The sequence below is a fragment of the Pelophylax lessonae genome, assembly GCF_965119305.1.
Source record: "Pelophylax lessonae genome assembly, chromosome: 6".
NCBI classification, from domain to species: domain Eukaryota; kingdom Metazoa; phylum Chordata; class Amphibia; order Anura; family Ranidae; genus Pelophylax; species Pelophylax lessonae.
In genome coordinates, this window is record NC_138773.1 from 63,844,225 (window position 1) to 63,871,851 (window position 27,627).

Genomic DNA, 27,627 nt, shown 5'->3' on the forward strand with positions numbered 1-27,627 from the left:
TGCCCATCAGTGTTGTATATAAGTGCCTCCTTGTCAGTGCTGTCTCATCAGTGCCCATCAGTGCAGCCTCGTCAGCGCACATCAGTGAAGGAAAAAAATTACTTATTTATAACATTTTCTGACAGAAACAAAAACTTTTTTTTCAAAAATATCGGTCTTTTTTTAGCAAAAAATAAAAACCCCAGTGGTGAAAAAAGGCCACCAAAATATTTGTGTGAAAAAAATGATAGAAATGTAATTTGGGTACTGCGTTGCACGACTGCAAAATTGTCATTCAAAGTGTGCCTGGGCAGGAAGGGGGTAAAAGTGCCCAGTATTGAAGTGGTTAAAGAGGACCTTTCATGGCAAAGAGAAGGTCTGTTTTTTTGCGAATCCATCCCTCCCAAAACAACTCACTTGAGCCTCAGGCTCAGGAATGGGTAAGATCATTGGGAATCCCGGTAGAGCTGGAAATCCATCATGAATGCATTAAGCCCGTTGCAAGAGTGCATTTTTTTTTGTGAGATTTTGAGCTCTCCGCTTTCCCAGGAGGCACAGTGACATCTTCTATGCCTCCCAGAGGTATTGGAGACCAGGGACAAGGGATTTTTAAAAAAATAATTTATTTGCAGAGCAATTTGTTTACAAATGGGGGCAGATGGTTGCAAAAGAGCAGAATTTCCAATTATTGTAGACGGTCTGCTTTAAGTATGGGTTTCTGGCAAAATTAGTTTTCAAAGCTTTATAGCAGATAGAACCTCTGCCATGTTTGATTGCCCTCTGCCATGTTTGATTGCCCTCTGCCATGTTTGATTGCCCTCTGCCATGTTTGATTGCCATCTTTGTTTCCATGGGAAGATTTCCCTTCACTTCCTGTTCCCCTGTCACTGAGCAAATAAGTGAGACATAAAAGAAAGTAAACGCAGGGAAATATACTCCTAAAGAGAAACATTTTTGGCTGGAGTAAAGACTGGGGATGTTTATTAACACATCGCACATGTCATACACTAACACTGTTAACTAACACTGCTGATTACTTTGACAGGTCAAACCCTTTTGGGGATAAAACAGAAACCATAATGCTGGATAAATTAAATGAAAAAGGCCAAACGATAACTGGACCTCCCAGAGAAGTCAAATCCATCAAGTCAACCAGGACAGGTACATCTGAATTTAAAGTACAGATAAAAATCCCTAGTAATATCAACCATTTCAAGACGTTTTTTTTTCTTTATCACAAATGCAGGCTCTGCTAGGTAATTGTTGTACTTTGACTACTTCTTATAACAGTGCAAGTCTATAGGTGTAATGGCTCATTCCAAACAATGCACTTCATGTGTGGGCATCTTGTCGCAACAGTGTTAGACCCCGTTCACACTGGGGCGACGCTACTTGCTGGGGCGACCTCACAGGTCGCGGTGCGCAGCTCGCACCACGATCTTGGAGCGGCCGGCACGGACTTCATATCATTGAAGTCAATGCAGGTTGCCCCAAAGAAGCTCCGGACCCTTTTTCTAAATCGGAGCGACTTGTGTCGCTCCTATTAGAACGGGTCCACAGCTACTCTATGGCAGGCGACCTACGGCGACCTGTCAGGCGACCAGGTCGCCTGACAGGTCGCCCCAGTGTGAACGGAGTCTTAAAGGCTAAGTTCACATTTTGGAGCATGCTACATGTTACACCTATTGGTAGGGTGTAGCATGTTCCAACAGTCTCCCCATCCTCCACCCACACTGCTGTGTCATTTATTCACAGTGATCTGTGAATGAACTACAAGTCCCACTTGCCAACGTGGCAAGGGGCTTGTGGTTCTCGTTCTCAATGAACGGCAAGAGCACTGATGAGGGCCCTTGAAGTTTATTCACAAGCCCTGCAGTTTTCAAACTGATCGCCTGTACAGAGATACGGACTGAAAGCTGTAGGGCTTGTCTGCAGGAGCTTGACATTGCGCCCATGATCCACTGATTGCAAGTTTAATGCTTTGCAGATTCCTTCAGGGAAAAATAACAACTGCACCTTTTTTTTCAGCAAAAATATGTGAATTTATATTTTTTAAAAAGAGGGTAAAGCATTTAAAAACACAAAACTCTCATATAAAGTAACTTTATAGTCAACACTACACTAATGACCTAAATGATATGCTCATTACAAATACAATATGCTTTACCATAACTAAAATAATGCCAAAACAGTGCACCACAATGTTATTCTTGTCTATGCATTGCTGCTCATTGAAAGGGTCAAATGAATTGCTTTCTGCATTGGGCACACCTTAAAATGATAGGAATGCTGCTTGCATTCTCATACTATGTCTAAGTAACTGAAAAACTTACTTAAAGGGTTTGTAACCCTAAACTATTGCCTTGTTACCAGCCCCTCGCTTTTAATCTCCTATCCTGCATTGTATAACTGTTTGAATGAAACAATGCCTCTAAATACCTTTTTGAGAAGTGTCTTTAGGTCTGTCACGTGACTTCCGGCCGCTCTGATAACACAAACTCAGGGCTACAGCAGGAGTAGCCGAGCTCTCCCTCTGACGTCAGCTGGGAGTCACGGGGACCACCGAGCTGGCTGCTCGGCGCCCCCTGCTGTAGCCCTGCATTGTAGTATTACAGTGGCCGGGAGTCACGTGACATACCTAAAGACACTTCTCAAAAAGGTATTTAGAGGCATAGTTTCTTACAAGCAGTGCAGGACAGGAGCTTAACAGAGAGGGCAGTGACATTTGACTGGTTTATTACAAGCAGCGGGGGGGGGGGGGGGGGTGGAGACAGAGGCAGGTTAGAAAGAACAAGCACTGGGCTGTTTAACCTGCTATAAGGAAACAGGATCTCCTATTTTTTTTTTCTATTAAAATAACAAACATGTTATACTTACCTCCTCTGTGCAGTTGGTTTTGCACAGAGCAGCCTGGATCCTCCTCTTTTTGGGTCCCTCTTCTGTGCTCCTGGCCCATTCCTCCTGTTGAGTGCCCCCACAGCAAGCAGCTTGCTTTGGAGGCACTTGTGCTGAGGTGCAGCTCAGTGTATTCATTCAAATATGGAGCTGCCGTTCAGCTCCGTCCCCTCTCTCCTGATTGGCTAACTGAGGTTGATTGACAGCAGTGGGAGCCAATGGCACCTCTGGTGTGTCTCAGCCAATCAGGGACAGCTTAATGCATGGAATGCATTAAGATAAAAAAACCTTCTGACTTTACAACCCCTTTAAAGCAGGCGAGATGCAAATCAGAAGGTCTTCTACTCCTGTCAATGATTTCGGAATGATATCAGAAGCATCTCAAACTGATACAAGGAGGCTTATAGCACCGGTTACTGTTTACAATATTCCATTGTCTTCTTTCTCTTCTACAGTTATCACAGATGCCTTCCAGAGACGTGGAAGTATGTTACCCTCTTGGTGCACCCGTGTAGCTCACGTTCTTAGCTGCTTTCTCCTCTTCTGCTGTTTCGGGGTATCTGTGTGGATTGGGGTGGGCTTCACCTCCAGCGTAGGCCTTATGTGGTTAATATCCGGAATATTCAGCTTCCTCTTCTCATTCTTTGTCCTGGAACCTTTGAAGGTAAGATCTGATGAGTTTTTTTTAAAATAACATTTCTTTTTCGTTCATCGACGGACACAGCGCTCCATAAATCATAACAAGTTAAACATCTCGCAGGGTCGCATACGACCGGGCTTGGGTCTGAGTCACAGCAGTCCCTTGGCCGATAGGTCTCCTACTTCAGTGGCAAGGATTCTGTCTGTAGCATTACCCACACCATGGAAGGGTAAGTACAATCCCCCCTCTCCCCTTTTGGCGTTTTTTTTGGGATGGACGCGCGTAACCTCCAGGGTCGGCCGGACCTGCCTGCAGGTTCCCACCTCTCATCCTTAAAAATCCCTCAGAGAGCTGGGCTTACCCCACTCCCTTCCCCCCCTGTCTGGACCTGGAGTCTGGTGGGGATCCCAGGGCAGAGGATGCAGCGGAGATCCCCGCTATGCCCACTCTGTAAGGGTCCTGGGATAGTGTGTCCTGCCCTGGTATTCTGGAGGGGCCCCAGTGTAGGAGACCCCTAGGTGCATGCCCCACTGTTTGCAGTGTGAGTATAGTGCAGGGGAGCCCCAGTGCAGAGACTGGTGCAGAGTGCGCAGCGTAGTCTCCCCTAATGTGTGTGCTACCTTCAGGAGGGTGTCCCCTTGCAGAGGGTGCAGCATTGCAGGGGGCACAGGGAAGATCCTGGCAGCATGCTGTAGCTGGTGGTGGCCATTTTTCCTTAGTCTGGTTGGTCTCTGGTTGGTGGCCATGTTTGTGTAGCCTGATGATGTCACGGGGGCCGTTTTCCCTTAATCTGGCTGGTCTCCAGCTGGCGGTCATGTTTGTGTAGTCTGTTGATGTCACAGGGGCCATTTTCTCTTAGTCCAGGAGACACTGGAGATGACTGAAGCCTCGTGGGGATGCCGAAGCTCCTCCTCTTCCTACTCAGTTTCCTCTTCCTGTGTTAAGGACATATGAACAGAGATGGCGTCCATGGTGACGCTGGGTCCGAATTCTCTGCGCTCCTCCAATCGGTAGGGGGAGTCCTTGGGGGTCCCTGTTATCTCTCTCTCTGCTGATAGTACCTGGAGCCTTGGGGGGATTCTTTAGTGATGCCAAAAGACTGTTTTTGTACTGGAAGGTCTTTCTTTCCTTATGAAGCCTCAGGGTCACATCTCCCCCACAGGGCATTCTACTCGGGCGCTGAGTGCTGGGTATGTGCTGGGCGCTGAGTGCTGAGTATGGGTACGTCACTAGCCTGTAAGCCAATAGGGGGCGAGCGCGTGCCCCCGTAGGCGCGCTCCGACCCCGGCTCGTCACGGACACCTCCGTGCATGTGATCGGCGGACCCGATGTCCGCCGGTCACTCGCGATCGTCCGCTGTGAAGGGAGAAAGGCAGGCGGCTAATGTAAACAAAGCCGCCTGTCATTCTTCCCTGTGTAACAGCACAGATCATAAGGTCCTGCTATGTAGGACCGTTGATCTGTGCTGTTACATGTAAAGCCACATCCCTGCACAGTTGGAAACACGCCCCTAGGGACACACTTAACCCCTCCTTCCCCAATAAAGTTAACCCCTTCCCTGCCAGTGTCATTTTTACAGTAACAGTGCATATGTATAGCACTGATTACTGTAGTAATGTCACTGGTAACCCCAAAAGTGTCAAAAATGTCAGTCAAGTGTCCGATCTGTCCGTCGCAATGTCGCAGTCCCACAAAATAAAATCGCAGATCGCCGCCATAACTCGTTAAAAAAAAAACAACAAAAATGACAAAAATCTTTCCCTTAGTTAGTAAACGCAATAACTTTTGCGCAAACCAAGCTTATTGTGATTTTTTTTACCAAACATATGTAGCAGAAAACAAATTGGCCAAAAATGTTAAAAAAATTTTGATTTTACATTTTCTTTTTTTGGGAATTTCATATAAAAAAATTTGAAAAATATTGTTATTTTTGCAAAATTGTCATTCTTTTTTTGTTTATAGCGCATGATCAAAAAATCACACAGGTGATCAAATACCACCAAAAGAAAGCTCTGTTTGTGGGAAAAAAAGGACATCAGTTTCATTTGGGTACAGTGTCGCACGACCGCACAATTGTCCGTTAAACTCACGCAGTGCCGAATCGCAAAATAGGCCCTGGTCAGGAAGGGGGTAAAATCTTCCGGTGCTTAAGTGGTTAAGAAAACGTATTCCAAAAGACATACGTGATGACCAAATTTTAAAGTCAGCAAGCTTGTTTATTCAAACCACCGGCAATCTGACATAGTGGACAAATAAAGCCGTGTTGTGTTTTACATGAGGCCCTTGAGATAGTCTCATTACCAACACAAGGAGACTATTAATTTTTAAGACTTTGCAGGAGAGGGATTCATTGGATCTTTAAAGGGTTAGTTAATCTTTTCAGAAAAAATTAAAAGGTGAACACCGTACACTTTCCCCAGTCTTAATACCCTGCAGCTCACATTGATTCCTATTACTGATCTCCACATCACTATCACTGTCAAATAAAATAGGTCACATGCGGTTTCCCCCACCGAACCTGTGTGAACCCAGGCTTGTCATAGTGACTTTAGCCTGGGTTCACACAGGAGCAGTGCGGGAAACCACATGTGATTCATACAGGAATCACACTGCATTCCTGTTCAAATCGCAATGCGATTCTTTGCAGTGCGATTTGAGCCTATTCATTTTGTATGGGCTCAAATTGCACCACAAAGGTATCGGTACTCGGTTTCGGCAAGTTCTTGACCAAAAGTATTGGTACTAGTACTCGCTGGTAAATACAAATGTATCGGTGCAACCCTAATAATCTCTTTTGGAATTCATGTTGTGTGCAGACTGGGAAATGAATGGAATTCATGGCTTGAGGATGGAGAAGAGGTCTGCTCAGTCTGCTTATCTAAGCATCATTATTATAATAGGTGTTCTAAGAGAATATATAACAAAAAATGTTGGATAGTAGGCACTTTTTATAAAGTGTTCTAGGCTACTCTCCGCTCTGTCAGTAGGTTATGTGGAGTTGTCTGTATCAAAGTGGGGCATTACTTTGACATCATGGTCGTGTATTTTCTAAGTTAGAAAGTGAGGATGTGCAAAATCCAGAGCAAGCAAAATAGAGTTGTGCTCCTCAGTTGGTATTAATAGTTACCGTGAGCATTTTCAGTGTTCCCAAGTCATAGCATAATATTTTGAATTCACGGCAGGTGTTGGCTGAAGCTCTGTACTTTGCTTTGGTGGTGAAGCGTTTGCATCCGGAGGAAGAGGACTCTCTTGTAGAGTGCCCCCTGGTGGAGCAAGTCTCTGAAAGGATTACGAAGGTCCGGCCCCCGCAGGGCTTTGCTCTTTTCCAGGCTCGGGAGGAGGCTCGCAAGGTGAAACTGCTGCACAGGATGCTAAAGGTAACCAGCTAAATGTCCTGCTTACATCCGAACTTTAAGGAATTTATATGAACTGCAAAATCACGTAATGTCCAAATATTTCACATACGTCCTGTCTGGTTACTACTACACATTTTTCCTCCCCACAGAACCTAGTGGTGTACATGCTCTTCTTCCTGGTAGTACTTCTGACAAACTATGGTGATTCTTCTCTGAACTCCAGTGCTTACCTGCTGCAACGTTCAATCAGACAAGACCTAGCGAGTCCGAGATTCTTGCAGATTAAAAGGTACTATTTAGACAGTTAATCAACTGACTGATTACAACAGTATCAGTGACTGTAAATGTAAAAAGAATGTTTGAAAGTTCTTTTGGACACTTTTTCTGCACTAAAAATTAATTTTATTGTTTAAACATCATTATCCTTCATCATTTTTTGTAAAAGTCAATTTTTAGCTTTTCTATTTTAAGTGTTGCCATGGTGTGCTCTGCAGGCAGATTCATATTTGTCTTTTATTACTTTATTATACTCATATGTTAATATATATAGTTATTTTGTGTTATATTTTTATGTTAGTTACCATTGATTGAGCAAGCTGTCTTGATGTTGTGGTCTTGGTTTTGCATTGTAAGCCACGCTCATAACCTAAATGCAAACCTGTGTTCTGTCCATGCGAGCAAAGCAACAATTGCACTTTAATTTCTCCTCTTCCCATCAAAACATACTCCACATTTCCTCTAGTTGGAGCTTGCACAGGTCAGAGGATAGTGTTCTTTCCCCTATGTTACGGTGCTGGGCCGTTTACCAAGGGTCGGCACTGTCAAATTGAGAAGGTCACATGCTCCTCCATACCTGGAAGTACCGGTTGTTTTTTCCCTCCTGGCACTGAACTAAAAGGTGAGTATATGCTGCTAGTGTGGAGGGCAATAAAGTAAACCCGTTGAATGTCCCACTATGTGTACAAAGCACAGGTTTGCTATCAAAATGAATTCTTGCGAAGGAAGCCTATTTACTGTTGTTGAGTGGAATCTATAGTAATTAGTTGACACTGCCCGACATCACTGTCTTCTTGTAAGCTGAGAAGTTAAGGAGGATTCCCATGTGATGTCCTGAGTACGAAAAACAAATGCTTATTATACATTCACAGATCCGAGGATTTTTGGGCCTGGACATCAGACATTTTGCTGCCATATCTGGGCAACATCCAGAGGGGAAGCTACAGCAACTTGCTGGGATCTGCTCGTTTACGCCAGATGCGGCTGAAAAAAGGTGCAGTGGCATATTGTCTCTTGTTCTATAAATTTTCTTTACGTCATCCCTCAAAATGTTAATCAGATTCCAGTTGGAAAGTTGGAGAACTTTGTTGCTGTGACTCATACATGCCCTTTCCTCTTCCTTTACATTCTGCATTTTAGGTCAGTTGCGTAATGTAGGTAGCCCATCGACTATTATCCATTGTGTTCAACCTAATAAAAAAAAAAAAAAACTTTACAGTTTTTTACAATAAAGAACCCCTTTATTTGTGGAAGCTAAACTCTTCCAGTCACAAGCAATATCCCTTTTAATCACCTTAATTGTGAATCAATTAGGTTTATCTTACCTTTTAGCTGAGGTTGTCCATTCTCCTTATTTATTTAGTCCTTCTCTGCAATATTTCTGTTGCATAACATCTTTTTTTGTGAACTGGTACCTAGAAACTTAAATGCATATTCAACATGAGCACTAATGCAATGTATGGAGCCAAGAATATGCCAACAATTTCAGTTTATCCTTCTAATGTAGTAATGATTGTCATTTAGAAGATACAATTTGGATCAGTCTTGCTCTTGAGATGTTGAAGGGTTATCTCTAATGTTCTTCCCAGCAGCATGCAGGCAGGGCACATGTCCAGAGGAGATTGAGGTCTTTGATGATGCAGGTTATGATGGTGGTTGGCTCACCTCTTCCCAGACTTGGTTGCACTCCCCACCTGATAATACCGGGTACGTTACATCTAATGGTACTTTTCAGGCTGTAGCTCTTTTTGTTGCGTATAAAATATAATAATAAATATAATTTCCCTGTTTCTCTATTACATGTCTTTAGAGCCTGGTACTGGGGTTACTTGTCCTTCTATGACAGCTCTGGGTATATTCAGCAGCTGGGTGTCAGTTTAGAAGAGAACAAAGCTATTATTGGGAAACTCCAGGAAGACCACTGGATTGATAATCTGTAAGTAGCATGCCTTGTGCATTTCTCTTGTATCTGCTCTCTTTTATAAAGTTGCCCCTTTAAGAATATAATCCACGGGACAGCCTTTTTGCAACCAGGATGCCATGGCACCTTGGCATGCCTTCGGATTTCTTCAGGGGTGCCTTGGCAAAATGCCTAAAAGTTGCCCAAAAATTGTATACAAGCCAGTGGGTGGATCAGCCCGTGTTTTAGTTACACAAAAACACGGGTTTTAATTTTGCACAGTTACAACCTTCTAGCCGCCAGGGTTCGAACAAACAATGACATTATCGGTTGAAAAGGAGGACGTCGGGTGCCTTCACAGCATCCGTGTGTGCCCCTTCCCCTGCCCATCTCCATCAGAACTGGGGTCACATTAGTTGAATGAGGGAGAGAAACTAAGGGAGAAGAGAAACATTAAAATACTAGTCAGTACCCATATGCAAAAGTGTATTTGCTTTGGAAGAATAAATCACCTTTAAGGCTGGGTGTCTTACATTTGTGGATGTTGCTGCGTTAAGTAAAACTATTAGTTTCGTTTATTTTTTTTTTCCATTTTAGAATGGGGTGCTTCAATACATAACTTTAAAGAATGCCTCGACTGAAAAATCATTGAGAAACACTGCCATGGGATGGTGTTTATGCATTGAATAGCTATATAGGAATTAAAAAAAACTTTAATTTGTTATGTTGGAAAGGATTCCTCCAGGAATGATCTATAACTGCTCGAGGAATCATGATTAAACTTGGAAAGGTTGCCCTTTAATCAGTGAACTTCGCTTGCACTATGCATGATAGACAAACATGCCTGCCTTGTATGGAGTCACTGCTGTTGGCAAAGTTTTTGCAGTTAGGTAAGATTACATGGATAGATTACATGCAGCCTGCAGGGTCTATAGGTAGGCCAGAGGATTGTCCTGTGGAAGTGGGAATTTTTGAAAGCAGGAATTTGCATAGGACCTTTTGAGTGGATAGCAGGGTTTGGAAAGCAGCTGTACTTTTACAGGTGACCAGACCTTTTTATTTTACGAAAAAATTATAAATGAATTCCACTACACTAAATCACAGAAGAAGCTGTTTGGTTTCAGACTGTCTTACTTTAATTAAAAGAAGGGTTACAGAGAAGGTAGTGAGGGTAAGGGAAGTGAGGTGAATCACTCCTATCTGACTTAGGCATGTGTGCAAGTAGATTTTAAATTATCGTGCACTGTAAACAGCAGGCTTTTATCAGCAGAGCAGTTAAAATTTGCCTGGTAATTATGTCAGAATGTGAGCTCCACTTTCTGGCTGGAAATAGGAAATATAACATTTTCACATTCAAAATTTTCATATTTACCTGACAAATTTATAGAAATATATTTTACTCCTGGCCTTTAATAAAGAGTTTATATATATATATGAAAAGATTTATACATTCCCTGTTTTTAGCTAGAATACTTGCAGTTGGTGCTGTTTGTGAAGGGAGCGAGGGGTATTTTGGTTTCTCTGCAGTATTAGGAATTGCCTGTGTAAATATGCTGGTGAACCATCTAAGGCCTTTTTCCCTGTGTGCTCATGTTTTATTCCTGCAGGACGGGGGCGTTGTTTGTTGAATTCTCTCTGTACAGTCCTGGGGTTGACCTGTACTCCTCAGTGATGCTTCTTCTGGAGTTCCCTCTGGCGGGTAGAACTCTTCCATCTGTTGAGATCCATGCTTTTCCATTACTGCGCCTAAGCAGCGGACCCCACCTTCTTCTGGTCATGATGGTACGTCCTATTGAATAGATGACTTTTTACATTGCAGTATGGGCATACAAACCAGTAAAACTTGTTTACCAACATTAAATCGTTGAATTGTGAATTCCGATTTTTGCTTTGGATCTGTGTCCTTTAGTTGATTTTTTTTTTTTTCACAGGTTTTCCTAATGATGTTTGTGGTGTACTTTGTCCTCTCTGATTGTCTGGTCATAAGGAAGGAGGGACACCAATACTTTGCCCACTCATGGAACTACATCCAGTGGCTGATGACAGTATTATCAGTGTGTACTGTGGTCGTGTACCTTAGTCTGGGCAGCCTGGCTGATGAACAGTGGGACCGGTACCTGAAGGACAGAGCTGCATTCCTGAGTCTTCAACAGGTTGCGTTCCTGAGCTCCACCTTCCACAGCTTGTCTGCCTGTGTTCTTTTCATTCTAACCATTAAGGTGAGCTCTGACATTATTATTATTATACAGGACTTATATAGTGCCAACAGTTTGCGCAGCGCTTTACAAAATGAAGGCAGACATTACAGTAACAATACAATTTGGTACAAAAGGAATCAGAAGGCCCTGCTCGTTAGAGCTTACAATCTAACAGGGAGGGTCAATTGATACAAAAGGTAATAGCTGTGGGGGATGAGCTGATGGGGAAGGTGAAACAGTGTATTAGTTAGTAGCCATATAGGCTTCTTCAAAGAGAAGGGTTTTCAGGGCTCGGCTAAAGATGGATAGATTAGGGGACAGTCGGACAGATTGGGGTAGAGAGTTCCAAAGAATGGGAGAAGCTCTGGAGAAATCCTGGAAGCGAGCATGGGAGGAGGTGACAAGGAAGCTAGAGAGCAGGAGGTCTTGGGAGAACCGAAGAGAGCAGCTTGGTTGATATTTTGAGATCAGGTTAGTGATGTGGCTGGGGGCAGAGTTGCGGATGGCATTGTAAACTATTGTTAGTACTTTGAATTTTATTCGTTGGGTGAGCGGAAGCCAGTGAAGAGATTGGCAGAGAGGGGTGGAGGACACTGAACGGTTGGTAAGGTGGATGAGTCTCACAGCAGCATTCATTATGGACTGAAAGGGGGGGGATATGTAAAGGTAATCCAATGAGGAGGGAGTTGCAATAGTCTAGGCTAGAGATAACCAGGGCGTGAATAAGAATCTTGGTGGTGTCGTTGGTTTAAAAGGGGCGTATTCTAGAGATGTTGCTGAGGTTAAGGCGGCATGATTTGGACAGGGATTGGATGTGAGCCTGAAAGGACAGTGCAGAGTCCAGGGTTACCCCTAGCACCCTGGCATGTGTGGAAGGACTGATAGTTGTTTCATTGATCTTGACAGAGAATTCAGGGGAAGGGGCACGTGGAGGAGGATATATTATGAGCTCGGTTTTACATAAATTCAGTTTGAGGAAGTGGTGCGACATCCAGGCTGATATGTCTGTTAGTAGATCAGTGATGCGGGAGGAGACTGATGGGGTGAGCTGAGAGGTAGAGAGGTAGATTTGGGTGTCATCAGCATAGAAATGGTAGTGGAAGCCATGGGAGGCTATTAGCTGACCCAGGGAGGAGGTGTAGATCGAGAATAGTAGCGGTCCAAGGACAGAAGCTTGGGGGACCCCAACGGTAAGAGGAGTTGCAGGGGAGTAAGTGAAATTGTAAGTGACACTGAAGGTGCGGGGAGATAGGTAAGATTCGAACCAATGAAGAGCACAGTCACGGAGACCAAGCAAATAGAGTTTTTTGAGAAGGAGGGGGTGGTCAACAGTATCAAAGGCAGTAGAGAGGTCCAAGAGTAAAAGTATGGAGTAGTGACCATTGGTTTTAGCTGTTAATAAGTTATTTGTAAGTTTTAGTAGAGAAGTTTCTATGGAGTGCTGCCGGCGAAATCCAGACTGAAGGGGATCAAGAAGGTTATTCTCAATGAGGTGCTTGCTCAGGCGGTTGTAGACTAAATGTTCAAGGAGTTCGGAGGCAAAAGGGAGTAAGGAGATGGGTCTTAGGTTGTTAAGATTGGTAGGGCCTAGTGAGGCTTTCTTTGGTATGGGAGTGACTAGCGCATGTTTTAGAGGGTTGGGGAAGATGCCAGTGGAGAGGGAGAGGTTGAAGATATGAGGTAAAGAGTGTAGGATAGAGGCAGAGGGTGACCGTAGTATTTGAGAAGGAACAGGGTCCAGGGGGCAGGAAGTTAGGTGGGCATTAGAAAACATTTTAGTGACTTCCTCTACAGTAGTTGGGTTAAACAAGGGAAGTATTGATTGTGCAGGAGGACAAGGAGTGTGAGGTGAGGGAGATATCTGTAGTGTAAAGATCTCTTTGCGAATTTTATCAATCTTTTTTTTTAAATGATTGGCAATCTCTTGGGCCATGAGTAAGTTAGTGGGTGGAGGTAATGGAGGACGAAGTAGAGCGTTGAAGGTAGAAAAGAGTTGAAGGGGACTGTGTGAGAGGGTGTTAAAGACAGTGATAAAATAGGTCTGTCTGGCAGTGGGGAGGCAGGAATTGTATTTATGGAGGGCAGATTTATATTGGCTGAAATCTTGCTGTGACTTAGTCTTATGCCACAGATGCTCAAGAGCGCGGCTACGTTTTTTGAGGCTTCTGGTATTGTCTGTCTGCCAGGGTTGCAGCGGTCGGGGCCTGATTCTGTGTGTAGTGAGGGGGGCCAAGGCATCCAGGGCAGATGACAGTAAACTGTTGTAGACAGAAGTGGCTATGTTGGGGCAGGACAGGGATGAGATTGTGTTGAAGAGACAATCTGTAGCAGAAGAAATAATTAAAGGGTTAAGATGGCGAAAGTTTCTACGGGTAATTGTACGGTAGTTGGAAAGTAAGGAGGAGGACAAGGAGAGAGTGAAACTAATGAGGTGGTGATCAGAGAGAGGGAATGGAATGTTGGAGAGGTTTTGAGGAGTGCATAGGTAGGAGAACATGAGGTCAAGGCTGTTGCCATTAGAGTGAGTAGAAGCATGTGTCCATTGTTTTAGGTCAAAAGAGGAGGTTAGGCTCAGAAGTTTAGAAGTAGCAGGAGTGTTAAGATTAACAGGGATGTTGAATTCTCCAAGAATGATTGTGGGAATTTCAGAAGAGAGAAAGTAGGGTAGCCAGGCAGGGAAGTCATCAAGGGAGCCTGATAGCGGACCAGGAGGCCGATAGATCACAGCAATTCTCAAGAAACTGGAGAAAAAAGACAAATACAATGAGCTTCAAATGAGGAGAGGGACAGAGAAAGGGTGGATGAAGAACCTGAAAAGTGCTTTGAGGGGAAAGGAGAATTCCAACCCCACCTCCTTTCTGTCCTTTAGGCCTGGGAGAGTGAGTCCACAGGAGGCCACCATGGGAGAGGGCAGCAGGAGAAGGAGAGTCAGATTCTTGAAGCCATGTCTCAGTAATTGCAAGCAGGTTGAAGGAGTTTGTGATAAATAGGTCATGGACAGAGGTGAGTATCTTGCAAACAGAGTGGGCATTCCAGAGGGCGTAGGAGATATAAACCAGATTGTGTGGATTTCAGCTGGTGTCAGAGGATAGGGGGTGACGGGTATGTTGGCCCAAGGTAAATGATGGAGGGCCAAGATTTGGGGAAATATCTCCAGAGGTTAGGAGAAGCAGAAAGGTGAGGGAGGTGATATGGGAGTATGATTTATGTGGGAGGACACATCTCAGTGTCCTGGAAGTTTTATTTGGTGTGTGGGTTCAGAATCAGCAGGAGTTGATGAGGGCAGTAATAAGGTGAGGATAGGAGTGAGGGTGATATATACAAGCTGTGGGGCGGAGTAGAGGGTTAAAGGAGAGCAAATTTTTAGGCGAGAGGATGCAAATATGAGAAGGAGAATCAGGGATTGCACAATACAGGGTGGTGAGCTTGAGAAGTAGACTGAATGAGAGATAGAAAAGTTGTATAGAGACTCAGGTCACCTGTAGTCTGTTTAGTGCTTTGCAGTTGTCTGCTTTTGGATGTTCGCTTTGTGCATTCACTGAAGTGCTGAGCCGAAGTGTAATACTTTATCCAAGATGATTGTTGCCAATGCAATCCCTGCCTGTGCGACCCCTGCCTGTGCGTCCCCTAGAAAGGGCTTAGATTTATACTGAGTTGGGTTGGGGTATTGCCAATTGTTTATTTTGGCATTGCATTCATCCTGCCAAAATTGCTGCTTCTTTAAAAATGTACATACTTAGCTACGTTAGACCGGCTTCTGTTGAACAGAGAGGAGTACACACGTACCGAAAGCAGGAACCAGCCAACTTTGGGTACATGTGTCTCTGGCTTTACTTTCAGCTATCTGCAAGATAACATCTCTATAGAAAGAAGAAAGGCGCCACTCTAAGTGCAGTAAGGCAAGTTTAATAAGGTAAATCAATACACACCAAATACTCATAATAGAGTAGGTGAAACAAGGCAGTGTATAACATGTAAGCTGGTCCGTCCATGAGGTAGGTCGGTCCGGGTGCCTCAATCAGTTAGAAGTTATCCGCTGTGGTTATCCGCTGTAGCCGATGGATGTCGTCACTTCCTGAATACTGGGGACACAGAGGTGGACTTCCGGCGACACTCCCCCAGTCGTGACGCAGGGACGTGATGACGTAGGCGATGCGTTATCGGAGCATGCGCTCCTTCCTCAGGCCTCTATAACGCCATCTTGAACAAGGGAAATATATAGAGGGGACGCCCTCAGGCATCCGCTGGGTCCTAAAGACCAGTATTCACTCCACTAAAATACGAATGAAATGGCCTAATTTGTATTTCAGTGGAGTGATTACTGGTCTTTAGGACCCAGTGGATGTCTGAGGGCGTCCCCTCTATATATTTCCCTTGTTCAAGATGGCGTTATAGAGGCCTGAGGAAGAAGCGCATGTTCCGATAATGCGTTGCCTACGTCATCACGTCCTTGCGTCACGACCGGGGGAGTGTCGCCGGAAGTCCACCTCTGTGTCCCCAGTATTCAGGAAGTGCCGACATCCATCGGCTACAGCGGATAACCTCAGTGGACAACTTCTGACTGGTTGAGGCACCCGGACAGACCTACCTCATGGACGGACCAGCTTACATGTTATACACTGCCTTGTTTCACCTACTCTATTGTGAGTATTTGGTGTGTATTGATTTACCTTATTAAACTTGCCTTACTGCACTTAGAGTGGCACCTGTCTTCTTTCTACAGTTCTCTTCTCACTTGTGGCAGAGCAGCCTTCAGTGCACTAGGACTTTATAAACATATGGACTCTTATGGACTTTACATGTGTATATGTGCTATAAACACTTTATTGTATATGGTAGCAACTGTTGGTATCCCTTTCTTTTTCTTGCGCCAGTATACCCATTTGTTTGAAGATAACATCTCTGAATATGATGCTGAGGGAACATTAATCTACATTCCATTATAGAACAAGGGACCTGAAACTAGGAGCCCATCATCGACAGCAGCACTTGTCTCAACACTAGTGATCAGAAACCGCTCTGATTCCAATCATACGATCACCATTAAATCCAATCATGGTGATCACATGGATTTGTTTGAAGAATGAATCAGATGCTGCCATTGTGACTTGTACAGTGACAGGCACAAGAGACTAAAGCTGTCAGGCTGCAGGTGTTATAGGACACATGTCCTCCTTACCCCTAGTTCCCCACAACCCCCCCCCCCCCCCCTATCCTTCTGCATCATTTATTCACAGGAATCTGTGAATAAGAGAACTACAGGTCCCATCTTCCACTGCAACAGATGACTTGTAGTTCTCAGTGATCTTTGAGGACGCTGATGAATGCACTCAAAGATCTTTCACAAGCCCTGTAGCTTTCAAGCTGACAGCTTGTACAGAGGTACAAGCTGAAAGCTGCAGGTCTTGTCTGCAGGAGCCTGACATTACACCCATGATCCACTGATCATGGGTGCAATGCTTTGCAGTCAGAAAAGAATAATAAATGTACATTTTTTTTTCCTGCAAAAATATGTACAGCCCTGTTGTCATTGTGTTACCACCCTGTGGCTGGAGTGTTCAAGGATCCTGTTGTTGGTCCCAATGAAAAATGTTCATGTTAATACACAGGCAGGCACAGTGTCACTGATAATAAAGGCGCATGCAGCGGCAGGGATGTTGCTTCCGTTCTATCAGGAGACTCATTCGGGACATGTCCTTCAGTTCTGCGCTGCCCGGCGCCTTAATGATAGTATCAGTGATTGGTCAGATTGAGTGTCTGCCTGAGAGAGTTACATGGCTGCACTGAAAATGTACAGAGTGTCGCTGGGAGACAGTGAGTAGGGAAACCAGGGGCCAGGCGCCCGAGGTGGCAGTGCTCCCTATGCGGCTGCCTAATTTGCCTAGTGGAAGCGCAGGCCCTGTAGGCAGCAATGTAAGCACACAAGGAGGGTCTTCCCACTCTGCGTTCGAGAAAGAGAACCCAGTGTAACACATGATCATGGATTCTAATGATTATTGGGGCCATTTATTTATTTTTTTGTTTATTTTTCAATTACTGAGACAACTAGCTAGAGAGGGTGGGGGGCCCTGGCCCAATTTTGTCTTTAAGCGAAACAAAAAAACATCTGTGGCATGGTATACAGTAGGTGGTCCAAACAAAAAAAGCTTCTCTAATATGATGTTTTGACATATTTTACTAATAACCCTTTAGAATGACTATAGTAGGCTGAAAAAAAAAATGCTATTGTTAGACCAATGTCACCTTTCAAAAATGTAAAAACTCCCCTGGTCATGAAGGAAATAATTTTTGCATGATAATTTTACATCTATCCAAGCATTTATAGAAAAATAAAACCGAAAATATCCTGTAAACACATTCTGCTTTTTCCAGGCCGCTCAGCAGCTGAGATTCATCCGAGAGTGGTCCATGTTTGGGAAGACATTGAGCCTGTCTATAAGGGAGCTGTGTGCCGCAGCTGGGGCGGTATTAGGACTGCTACTGGTGTATGCTCAACTAGGATTTCTGGTAAGTATCTGGCGACTAGAAAACATCCAATAAAATGTCATGTAGTCTAGTCTTTAGAAACTATTACATCTGAGCTTTATTATAATAGTTTTTAATGTAATGTATTTGGAATAATGGCTATTTATAGCCAAAGGTGCTTGGAATTGGGCTTTAAAGGGTTAGCTCACCTTTACAAAAATCTGCCTATTCAGTAAAGAGTGTTTGTAGATAAAAATAAACTGTGAAGCTCTGACTGAATTGAATAATTCCCTTGCTATAGGTGTAGGCCATTTACTTACCTCATGAAGCCTGACTGGAATACTCCCAGGACGTTGCTAAATGAGGCCTAGTCATTACTGCTCACTTTTTCCATCAAAGGAGGGAGCTTTCTCTCCAATTAAAACTCCCTTGCACGCGCTATCTCTCTCCCCTGATGCAGTATCTCTGAGCCCACAGTCCATGGGAGAGCTCACTCCTGTGATGGAGGAAGTGAGCTGTAATGACTAGGCCTAACTTAGCAATGTCCTGGGAGTATTCCAGTCAGGTTTCATGAGGTATGTAAATGGCCTACACCTACGGCAAGGGTATTATTCAACTTTTGTCAGACCTGCAGGTTGTTTTTATTTAGAGACATCTCTTATCTGCATGGGCTGTTTTTTTTTGGTAAGGGTGAACTAACCCTTTAAGCAGTTATGGCATTTTGTTTTCCCCAAAAACATTTAAACAGAATGAGTATAATCTGATAATTGATAGCATCCCTGTAATGTTGTGTGGTTTGTCCCAACCTCTGTAACTGCTACTTTCGCTGGACAGCTTGGCCTGTCACAGGAAGTGATAGAATAATGGTCCTACTGGCAGGATCAATAACATTTATGCTAATGGGGACTCAAAAAAACAAACACTGGTGATGCTATTGAGAGACTGTATCTTCTGTAATTATTTTTTAATTTGGCACATACTGTATTTTCTGGCGTATAAGACTACTTTTGAACCTCAAAAAAATCCTCCAAAAATGGGGAGTCGTCTTATACGCCGAGTAGAATATCTCCAAGGTAACCTAAGTGTAAGTATTACCGGTAGATGTAATCTCTCAAGACGCTGGCTGCGTGGGAATCCTATACCGGAATACCGTATGTACCGTAGCTTCGGCTACATACAGTATACCGGGCTGAGCCAATCACGGAGAGCGATGTATTCTATTATTGAATGCAAAGCCTGCTGGGATTGGCAGAGTAACATCAACCCGCCTCTCTGACTCAGCCAATCCGAGCAGGCTTTGCATTAAATAATAGAATACATCGCTCTCCGTGATTGGCTCAGCACAGTATACTGTATGTAGCCGAAGCTACGGTACATACGGTATACCAGTACAGGATTCTCGCACAGCCAGCATCTTGAGATTACATCTACCGGTAATACTTATACTTAGGGTACCTTGGAGATATTATGAGAGATTACATGTATTCCAGTACTTGGGGTACCTTGGAGATCTATGAGAAATCTGATGTTTTTCAATGGTGTTGCCTTGCTTCGGAAGGGAGGTAGTCTTATACAGCGAGTATAGCCCAAAACCTATGTTTTAACTTGAAAATTAGGGGGTCTTCTTATACGCCCAGTCGTCTTTTACGCCGGAAAATACGGTACTTAACCTTTAAAATATATGGTACTTCAAAGATTTTCAGGTAAATTTTGAAAATGTATTTTAAATGTACTCACTGAAAGTGCACTTCTTGTAGGAAAGAGTTTTTGTATATTAATGCATCTCTTTTTCTCCTCACAGCTTTTCTCCTCCTCCTGGGAGAGTTTTCACAGCTTCAGCTCAAGCGTTCTCTCACTTTTCTCTGTGGCACGCGGTGCTTTTAGTCTGAAAGTTCCTTTTCCATATTCATCCTGCTTACACCGCCTTTACTTTGTGAGCTACCTGGTCTTGGAGCTGTGGATCCTAGTGAGGTTCTTTGCAGCCATCTTGGTCAACAACTACCGTCAGGTTCGACTTGACATGTTCAGACCAGCATTCGAACTCCAGGATTATGAGATGGTCGAGCTTTTTCTTAGGAGATTACGGATATGGATGGGTGTCAGCAAGGTGAAAGAGGTACATAAAGCAAAGTTGACGTCATTTGTGCTACTTGCCGTAAAAAATCTGTTTCCTAAAATAGAAATTAGTTTTGTGGTTTATAAAAAATATAGATGATGACCTAGCCGATCGTGTCACATTTCTTTATATTTTCCTGTTTTGTGTTCTAGTTCCGTCACAAGGTGAGGTTCGAAGGTATGGAGCCTCTTCCTTCACGTTCCTCCAGCGATACAAAGTCACTTAGAGGTTCCACTCCTAGCGCTGCTTCTGACACCTCCTCTTCTTCATCTTTTTCCACAATCTCTAGCCAGATGGACACTTTAAGTGCCATGAACACCAGGGAGAGAGCAGAGGTGGATGCCAATATGCAGAGATTGCTACCTGTGCTGGAAACCTTGTTGTCCCAGTTTGATGTAGTCAACACCACCACAGAGGAGGTGTATCAAATTGAGAGAAGCCTGGAAGAAGTACGGGGAAGAGCAGCCAAGAGAAGAAAACATGTTAAAGCTTCAACTCAAAAAATATTATGCACCACAGAAGTGACTACAGGTCTCAACCGGAGCTTCACCGCAACACAGAGCAGAAGTTCTAAGTCCGAACCCTACCCGAGAGTCAGCAAGAACTCTTTGGCTCCACGACCATCCACAGTTTCTCAAGCACTAGAGAACAGTTCAGCAAGCAAAGTCATCACAGTGGACAAGGTGGTGGCAGAAGAACCAGCACTTATTCCTATGCAGTTATCATATTCCTCTCAAACCAAACGGAGAAAGTCAGTGCGGGCTCACAACAGAGTTCACCCCAGTGTCAGTTAGTGGAAGCCACTAATCCATGGGTTCTTATTCAGTTGATCTCAGCAGTTGATTACCACTCCACTGAGCTTTTTCCAAATGTCCAGGAGTGTTGAGAACACTTCTGGATATCGTTACAGATATTGATTCTGTAAATCATCTGGAGAACAGCAAGATTTAATGTAGGCTATTGAATGGCTCTCTTGTTATGGACCCATGAACATTGAAGGTCTTTGATACAATATTTATCAGTGTTTCCAAGCTTGACATCAACAAAAATGGTTTGTCTTCCTTGTTTCAGAAGCTCTGTGCCCTGGAGGCCCTTAAAGCCCTGAATCTCTCCTTCTTAAGCCCTGGTGGCTTGCAAGATTTACATGTATTTCAGTGTAAGCCCTGGTGGCTTACAAATAAACCATGTTAGGGTGTCCTGGTGACACTAAGCATGAAAGTGTACTTTGAGCCCTGGTGGCTTGCTCTTTTTAAGTGGCAGCTGGCTGTCCTGGAACCTGTTTTGTTGACATTCATTAGACTACAGAGCTGGGAAACACTGATCTACAAGAAGCAGCCTATAATGATGAAGCAATGAGAAGGACCAAAGAAGTACGCTGATGTCCAGCCAATTTTAGGAGAGGCTCCTTGCAACGTATTGATGGTGCTTTCAAAAGGGACCAGAGTATTTCAAAGGACATGCTGGTCAGTCCTGGGATAGTACAACAGTCCTTGAGGGTCCCTAGATTATTCAGGGTGCTGCAAGAGCTTCCGTTTCCCTTTTGCACTGTAGTGATACTAAAACCTGAGCATGTGGCCAGGAAAAAAAGGGAACCAGAATTGTAATTGGCTAAGATATACAGATATGCTCTAGGAATGTGAGGTGAGGTAGACTCTCACTGTGCACTTAGAGGGCAAGAACTCTTTAAGAGAAGAGACTGAAGCGGTTACATAGAGGGACTTGTAATGTGTGGATAAGATTTAAACGTTCTGATTGGCAGATAGGACATGGCACCTTGGCTTGCTTGCCTTAACACTACATCTGAGTTTACAAGACACATCGTTAACCTCTGAGTACGAAGTATGAAAGGCCCTCTTATCCTCCCGATCTGCACTAGAGGGTGATGTGTAAAAGTTGCACCTTTGTCAAAAGTGTTTTTATTTCTTTTTCTTTCAAAGCAGGGAACACTTCTCTAAAGCAAATAACAGACAAAGCTCCTTCCAAGCATTAGCTTAATTAACTGAATACTTTGTGTTTTCTGGTAAAAGAATGGGAAAAAAATATGAGGGTATTTGTTAACCCCAGGGGACGCTTTAGTTAATAAAAAATTAGTGATATACTTGTATCAGAGAAAAACTGGTGTCGCCACAGGATGACGCTGTGCACACTGGGGTAAATATGTGCCGCGTCCTAAATTGAAACATATATAGGAGGAGTAGAACTGAATGGACTTTATTGGCACTATAACCAGACAGTTAAGTCATAAAAAATGTAATATTTTATTTAGAAAAATGTTAAAAACCATATACATATGTATACCACCACAAGTGCAAGACAAGAAAAATCAAAACACAATTAAGTCAAAAACGGAATCTTAAAAACATACATATATACTGATATATTTGTAAGTATAACCGTAACCTCCGTAACCACCTTATTGGAGAAAATATAACATCTAAAACCCTGATACAAAACAGGAATGACAGGCAACCCTGAGGCTGTTCCCAATAAACTTAATTGGTAATTAGGACCAAATCCAACGATGGCGGTTTTAGGAGGCTCGGTGCTCAGTAATATAGTTCAGTCACAGACATACTCTACATGTTTCGCGCGATGTGCGCTTCTTCAGGAGTTATGTGAAGACTGTAATAATTCTATAAAGATATAGAAAAAAAAGAGGATTTCAGATTCATACGGAGTCCATTAAAAATATTTTTTAAAAAGAGCATACACAGATATCGAAATATATAGTTCACATGAAACATAGAAATAAATTTGACTATATTTTCTTACCAATATAGCAATATTGATAGCAGAGTGTGAGAAAACACTACTTTTTCATTGTGTAGATATTGATGCCGGTGGTCACAGGGCAGGCAAAAGGGCAGGAGTCCAGAAAACAGTGCCACTAACACCCAAAAGAAATTGTGTTTTGATGTTTCTTGTCTTGCACTTGTGGTGGTATACATATGTATATGGTTTATAACATTTTTCTAAATAAAATATTAAATTTTTTATGACTTAACTGTCTGGTTATAGTGCCAATAAAGTCCATTCAGTTCTACTCCTCTTATATATGTAGTGATATACTTGACCACACAGAAACCACTTTAGGCATTGAGGTAAAATGCATTGGAATGCAGCTAGTCAACTTTGCTAGGAACTGGCCATATTAGGCTACCTAGTGATTGGACAGGTTGCACAATCATACATTTTACTTCTGGAAGCAAATTGGTGGTTGACACTATGGGGTAGATTTACTAAAACCAGCGCACTCAGAATCTGGTGCAGCTGTACATGGCAGCCAGTCAGCTTCTAAATTCAGCTTTTTCAATTAGGCTTTGACAATAAAACCTGGAAGATGATTGGTTTCTATGCAGAGCTGCACCAGACTTTACACTCTGCAGTTTTAGTAAATAACAAATAACCCCCTGTGTTTGATGTCATCTGGTAACTTAAATAATACCAAGGCCGGAGAACTTCTTTTAGGACTAAAATGACCACATGGCCTTGAAGGGCGAAAGTAACACTCATAAAATTAAAACACTCAATGTAAAGGTTGTTTGGGAGCTTATGATAATGCAGTACCATTATAACATTCTTCTAAGGGTACGAATATTATGCCTGCCTGTTTCTGAATGTATTATTTTTGCCACATATACATGTTCCTTTTTTGTTTCGGCTTTTTGCATGGAGCGCCTCGCACTTTAACAAATGCTTTTTCAAGTATAACTAGGCCAGAGGTATGCAAAAAGAGCAGTTTAGTATTCTCTACAGGTACTTTAGTAGAAAATACCTCAATTTTTAAAACCATCTCTCACTCTCAGGCAGGAGGTATGTTGTGCTGTGCAGTGGGCCAACCATTTTTTTAGGGTTTCAGCTTATTAAGTGGATGTTTCTGCAGGATGAACAAAGGTGACTGATCTATGGTGGCTGTGAACAGTTTGAAAAAAAAAAACAATTTAGAGTAGGGCAATCATTCTTAATACTCAATAAGAGTAGGATCTGGATGATTTGGAGCTTTGCAGACTGTGTTTGCTGTTAAGCAGAACCTGTACTCAAAAATTAACTTAAAGGTCAAGTTAACCTTTTAAAAAAAAATATTGCCGCGGTAGGGCCCCAGTTGGTTTTATTAAAAAAATTGTCATAGTTGGCAATCCCCACATCCTGCCGTGTTGCTAATAAGCTCCAGTCATTAGGCAGTCACCCCCAGTATCTCGGGAACAAGCACTCTCTCTTGTTTAAAGCTCTGTGCATGTGCCATGCACTCTCTTCTGCCACAGTTGCAGCAAGCGAAGTTCGGCTGCTGCTGTGACAGGGGGAGGCGCCTACTCCTTTGATGCTGGGGGCGAGCACAAAATGGCTGGAGGATCCCAGCAACAAGGCAGGATGGGGGGAATACCGCTGGTCTCAAGGGGGAAAGAGCCCACAATGCATGTGCTGGGTTTTGAATGAGGGAGAGCACCCATTCCTGTAATTCTGGAGGTGTCCCATCAACAAGGCAAGATGGGAGAATGCTAACTCTTGAAGTTTTTTTATTTCAGCATTTTTCACAACTGTGTAGATTTTTTTTTTTTTTAACCCACTAGGGCCTCCTTGACTGCATAGGCAACATTCTTGAAAAGTTGAATTTATCCTTTAATCCTTTGTTAATAGTCAGTCAGTGGGAGATGGTTTTACTTATTACGAAGCTCAGCTAACATTTCCTTGTTGCCAACCTGCATGACCTGGTCTCAGGCTGGAAATTTGTATATTTTTGTAGTATTCGCTATATTTTCATAGCGCCGTAACCAATGAAGCAGTTATGTAGATAGAGGTACAGAGCACTATTATCCCCAGAGTTATTTAAATGATGTACTGTGTGCTCTTGTATATATTTATAATGTATTATACCTGAATAGGGGAATCTGCATATTGGCTTTAAGGCACAGACTAGTACTAGTATTGTCATGGCGAGACTGGCTCCTCCTGTCTAAGTATTATTTGCTTGATGTTCGTGTTGATGGTACCATTATGCTGAAACCATCATCTACATATAAAAATGCAGGCTATCATTTCACTGTGAGGTGGTGATGTCACTAAATTCCAGGTCCCTGATTAGTCATCTCCTCTGTGTGTTGACAAAACCCCGTTAACCAGACCAATGGGGATAGTCCAAATTTTGCAACTGTTGCATAGATTTGATGAAAGTTCATTAAAACGGGCTTTCAATAAACCATGAAGGAAACATACATATTGGCTAATGCAACTAAAGTCAAAGCAGAACTGTTTTGGACAGGTTGACATAGTTTGATCCCATACTGGCTATTTACAGTTCTCCAAGACCCTAGTGGGAGAATTTTTTACCCACTTCTAGTATTGCAGTTAAGCTTCCTGTGACCCATCAAACACTGAATTCTGCTCTGTCCAGATAGGTAATGTTGAAAAAACCGAGGTAGACTTGCACCTTAAAGTTGCTTAAATTTTTGTGGATTTTCCCTAACATTAGAAGAGAATTATCTTCTAACGAAGCCAAATGAAACTCAACTCAGTGATCAGCCAGTATTGTAAGTGAGGGGATTCCACTTCAGAGGTCACATAGAGCTGTCAAAACCTGCCCTCTGACTACACCTGCCCCAAACTAAAATGTTTTGTGTAGTGTCACACTTTGGAGTCCATCTTGTCCTGGAAAACCAAGAAGTGGAATCTAACTGCGTTCCAACAGATGCATCGGTTTCCTTTTTTTCAAATCAGGTTCACTTAGTTATAGAGTGAGGTTGTGTTTGCATGTTTTATAGAGAGTACATTCAATGTAGTGAGACACTTGAAGAAAAGGTTCTGCTTGGTATAAATGTAACAAATATAGAGAGAAAAAATGAAGATGTAGATACTTGCCTTGAAGGGTTTTTCCATCTGTTTACTGGTCTATATAGGCATCTTTTACCACTCTATGGCTTTTATTTTTTTGTCACGTCTTCCTATTCTCCAGCAGAGGTGTTCAATTCTATTGCCCTGGAATTTGAGCCAATGCCATAATAAAACAGTATGTAATAAAAACACTGCAGAGCAGTCATATCCCAGGACAACAGAAATGAAAAACCCTGTTTAATCATAGATATGTTATTTGTTACTCAGAACCACACCAACAGAAGTTACAAAAGAGAGCAGTGTATTCAGAAAAGTTTCAGGAGTGTATGCAGGCTTCAGAGCATGGAAAATGATTGGTCTAGAACAGGGGTCTCCAATTTTTCTAAAAAAAAAGGGACAGTTTACTATCTGGGGGGCTTTGGGGGGGGATGTGTGGCAGACTGTGGCCAGTGGGAGTAAAAAATGCCCTGGCATCAGTGTCCCATCATTGGATTTAATGGGAGAAATAGTGCCCCCTGTTGGTATCAGTAGGAAGAATTGTGCCCCATTGATGGTGTCAATAGGAGAAATGGTGCCCCATCATTAGTGTCAGTTGTTGGAATAGTGCCCTAAGGGCCAAATCATGGGAAAGCAAAGGGTCACATTCGGCCATTAAGCTACAGTTTGGAGACCATTGGTCTAGAATCAGCTAAAAAAACTGAATTGATAAAGGAAGTTTCTTACTAAAAATGGTTCTCTGATTGGAATAAAACTTCAGATATGTTCATAAAACATTTAGACTTATTTTGCAAACTTCAACTAAAAATCTTAAGACTTTTTTTGGCCAAAATTAGACTTTAGCATTCTATATTGTCAGCTGGAATCTCAAAGCCCAACTCCATCAAAATAAAAAAAACATTCATAGCATCTATAAAACAGTTCTCCAGCATTGTCCCCTGCAAAAAGTCCTCTCTGCTGCTAGAAGACATCCAGTGTCATTTTGAATTATTGAAGTATTTACGTAATATAAAATCTACAGAAAATGACCACACCCAGTGTGACAGAGATATCAATGCTTTCTAGTGAACTGATAGGTCACAGGTAAATCACGAATAAAAAAATATGTGATCAAGTGCCTTGGATGTTAACTTTGGATAAAATTAAGGACTATACACATATAAGATCAATTAATATATGGGTGGGGTCTATAAAAAATGCTGCTGGTTACCTGTAGATAAACTACATAAAGACTGAAAAATATAAAAAACTAGCGCAAATTCTATTTAGACTCAATTCAAGCTCAAATAATTTATATTTATTATTATTTTTTGATGGACTAATTTAATCAAACTATATTAATTTTTAAGGTGCCAGTACAACTTTCGCATCATTTATAGTTGTACTGGCACCTTAAAAATTGATATAGTTTGATTAAATTAGTCCATCAAAAAAATTATAATAAATATAAATTATTTGAGCTTGAATTGGGTCTAAATAGAATTTGCGCTAGTTTTTTATATATTTCACAGGTAAATCACCCCCACTGTGTATGAATGACCAGTATGTTTAGCAAGACATGAGGAGCCTAAAGCATGTATGCATAATGCAAACCAAATTATATGAGCTGCTTATTTAATATATTTGATACAATTTGTTTATTAATAATATTATGTCTTTTTTTTTTTCATTTATACCAATTGTGTGCAAATCAATTCACCTGTGCCCCTAAGCCTTCGATCTAGTTACCTCAAGCACCCGGTAGATAGAGCGGTAGCTGGATGAAACATATTCACATTATCTGTACATTAAGTTCCTAGAAAACAGATGCTGACATCATGGTGTAGTCTTTGGTTACACATGCTAGGGATATAAATCAAATCATTGCCTTTCTGTAGTTACCGGCTTAACTTTTTTTTCATTGAATGCATGAACTGTAATTTTCTGCTTTTGTTGTCTCTTGGCATTGATAAACTAGTACTGTTGTAATGAGTCTGACA

The 27,627-nt window shown here is 42.5% G+C and overlaps 1 protein-coding gene across 2 annotated transcripts in view; it reads left to right on the plus strand.

Annotated features, from left to right (window-relative positions):
• The window catches only part of PKD1 (polycystin 1, transient receptor potential channel interacting), a 280,745-nt gene extending 257,680 nt beyond the window's left edge, over window positions 1-23,065 (plus strand). The window contains exons 34-46 of one of the 2 annotated variants that reach the window (XM_082261257.1): window positions 1,025-1,140; window positions 3,330-3,538; window positions 6,697-6,891; window positions 7,020-7,159; window positions 8,019-8,140; window positions 8,736-8,853; window positions 8,957-9,082; window positions 10,654-10,828; window positions 10,978-11,265; window positions 17,617-17,751; window positions 19,511-19,825; window positions 19,978-21,915; window positions 22,887-23,065. In XM_082261257.1, coding sequence (XP_082117383.1) covers window positions 1,025-1,140; window positions 3,330-3,538; window positions 6,697-6,891; window positions 7,020-7,159; window positions 8,019-8,140; window positions 8,736-8,853; window positions 8,957-9,082; window positions 10,654-10,828; window positions 10,978-11,265; window positions 17,617-17,751; window positions 19,511-19,825; window positions 19,978-20,619 — 2,581 coding nt within the window. In that variant the 3' untranslated portion in view covers window positions 20,620-21,915; window positions 22,887-23,065. The remainder of the gene's footprint in view (window positions 1-1,024; window positions 1,141-3,329; window positions 3,539-6,696; window positions 6,892-7,019; window positions 7,160-8,018; window positions 8,141-8,735; window positions 8,854-8,956; window positions 9,083-10,653; window positions 10,829-10,977; window positions 11,266-17,616; window positions 17,752-19,510; window positions 19,826-19,977; window positions 21,916-22,886) is intronic. The other variant, XM_082261258.1, reaches the window with a different exon arrangement.
• Window positions 23,066-27,627: the final 4,562 nt, after the last annotated feature.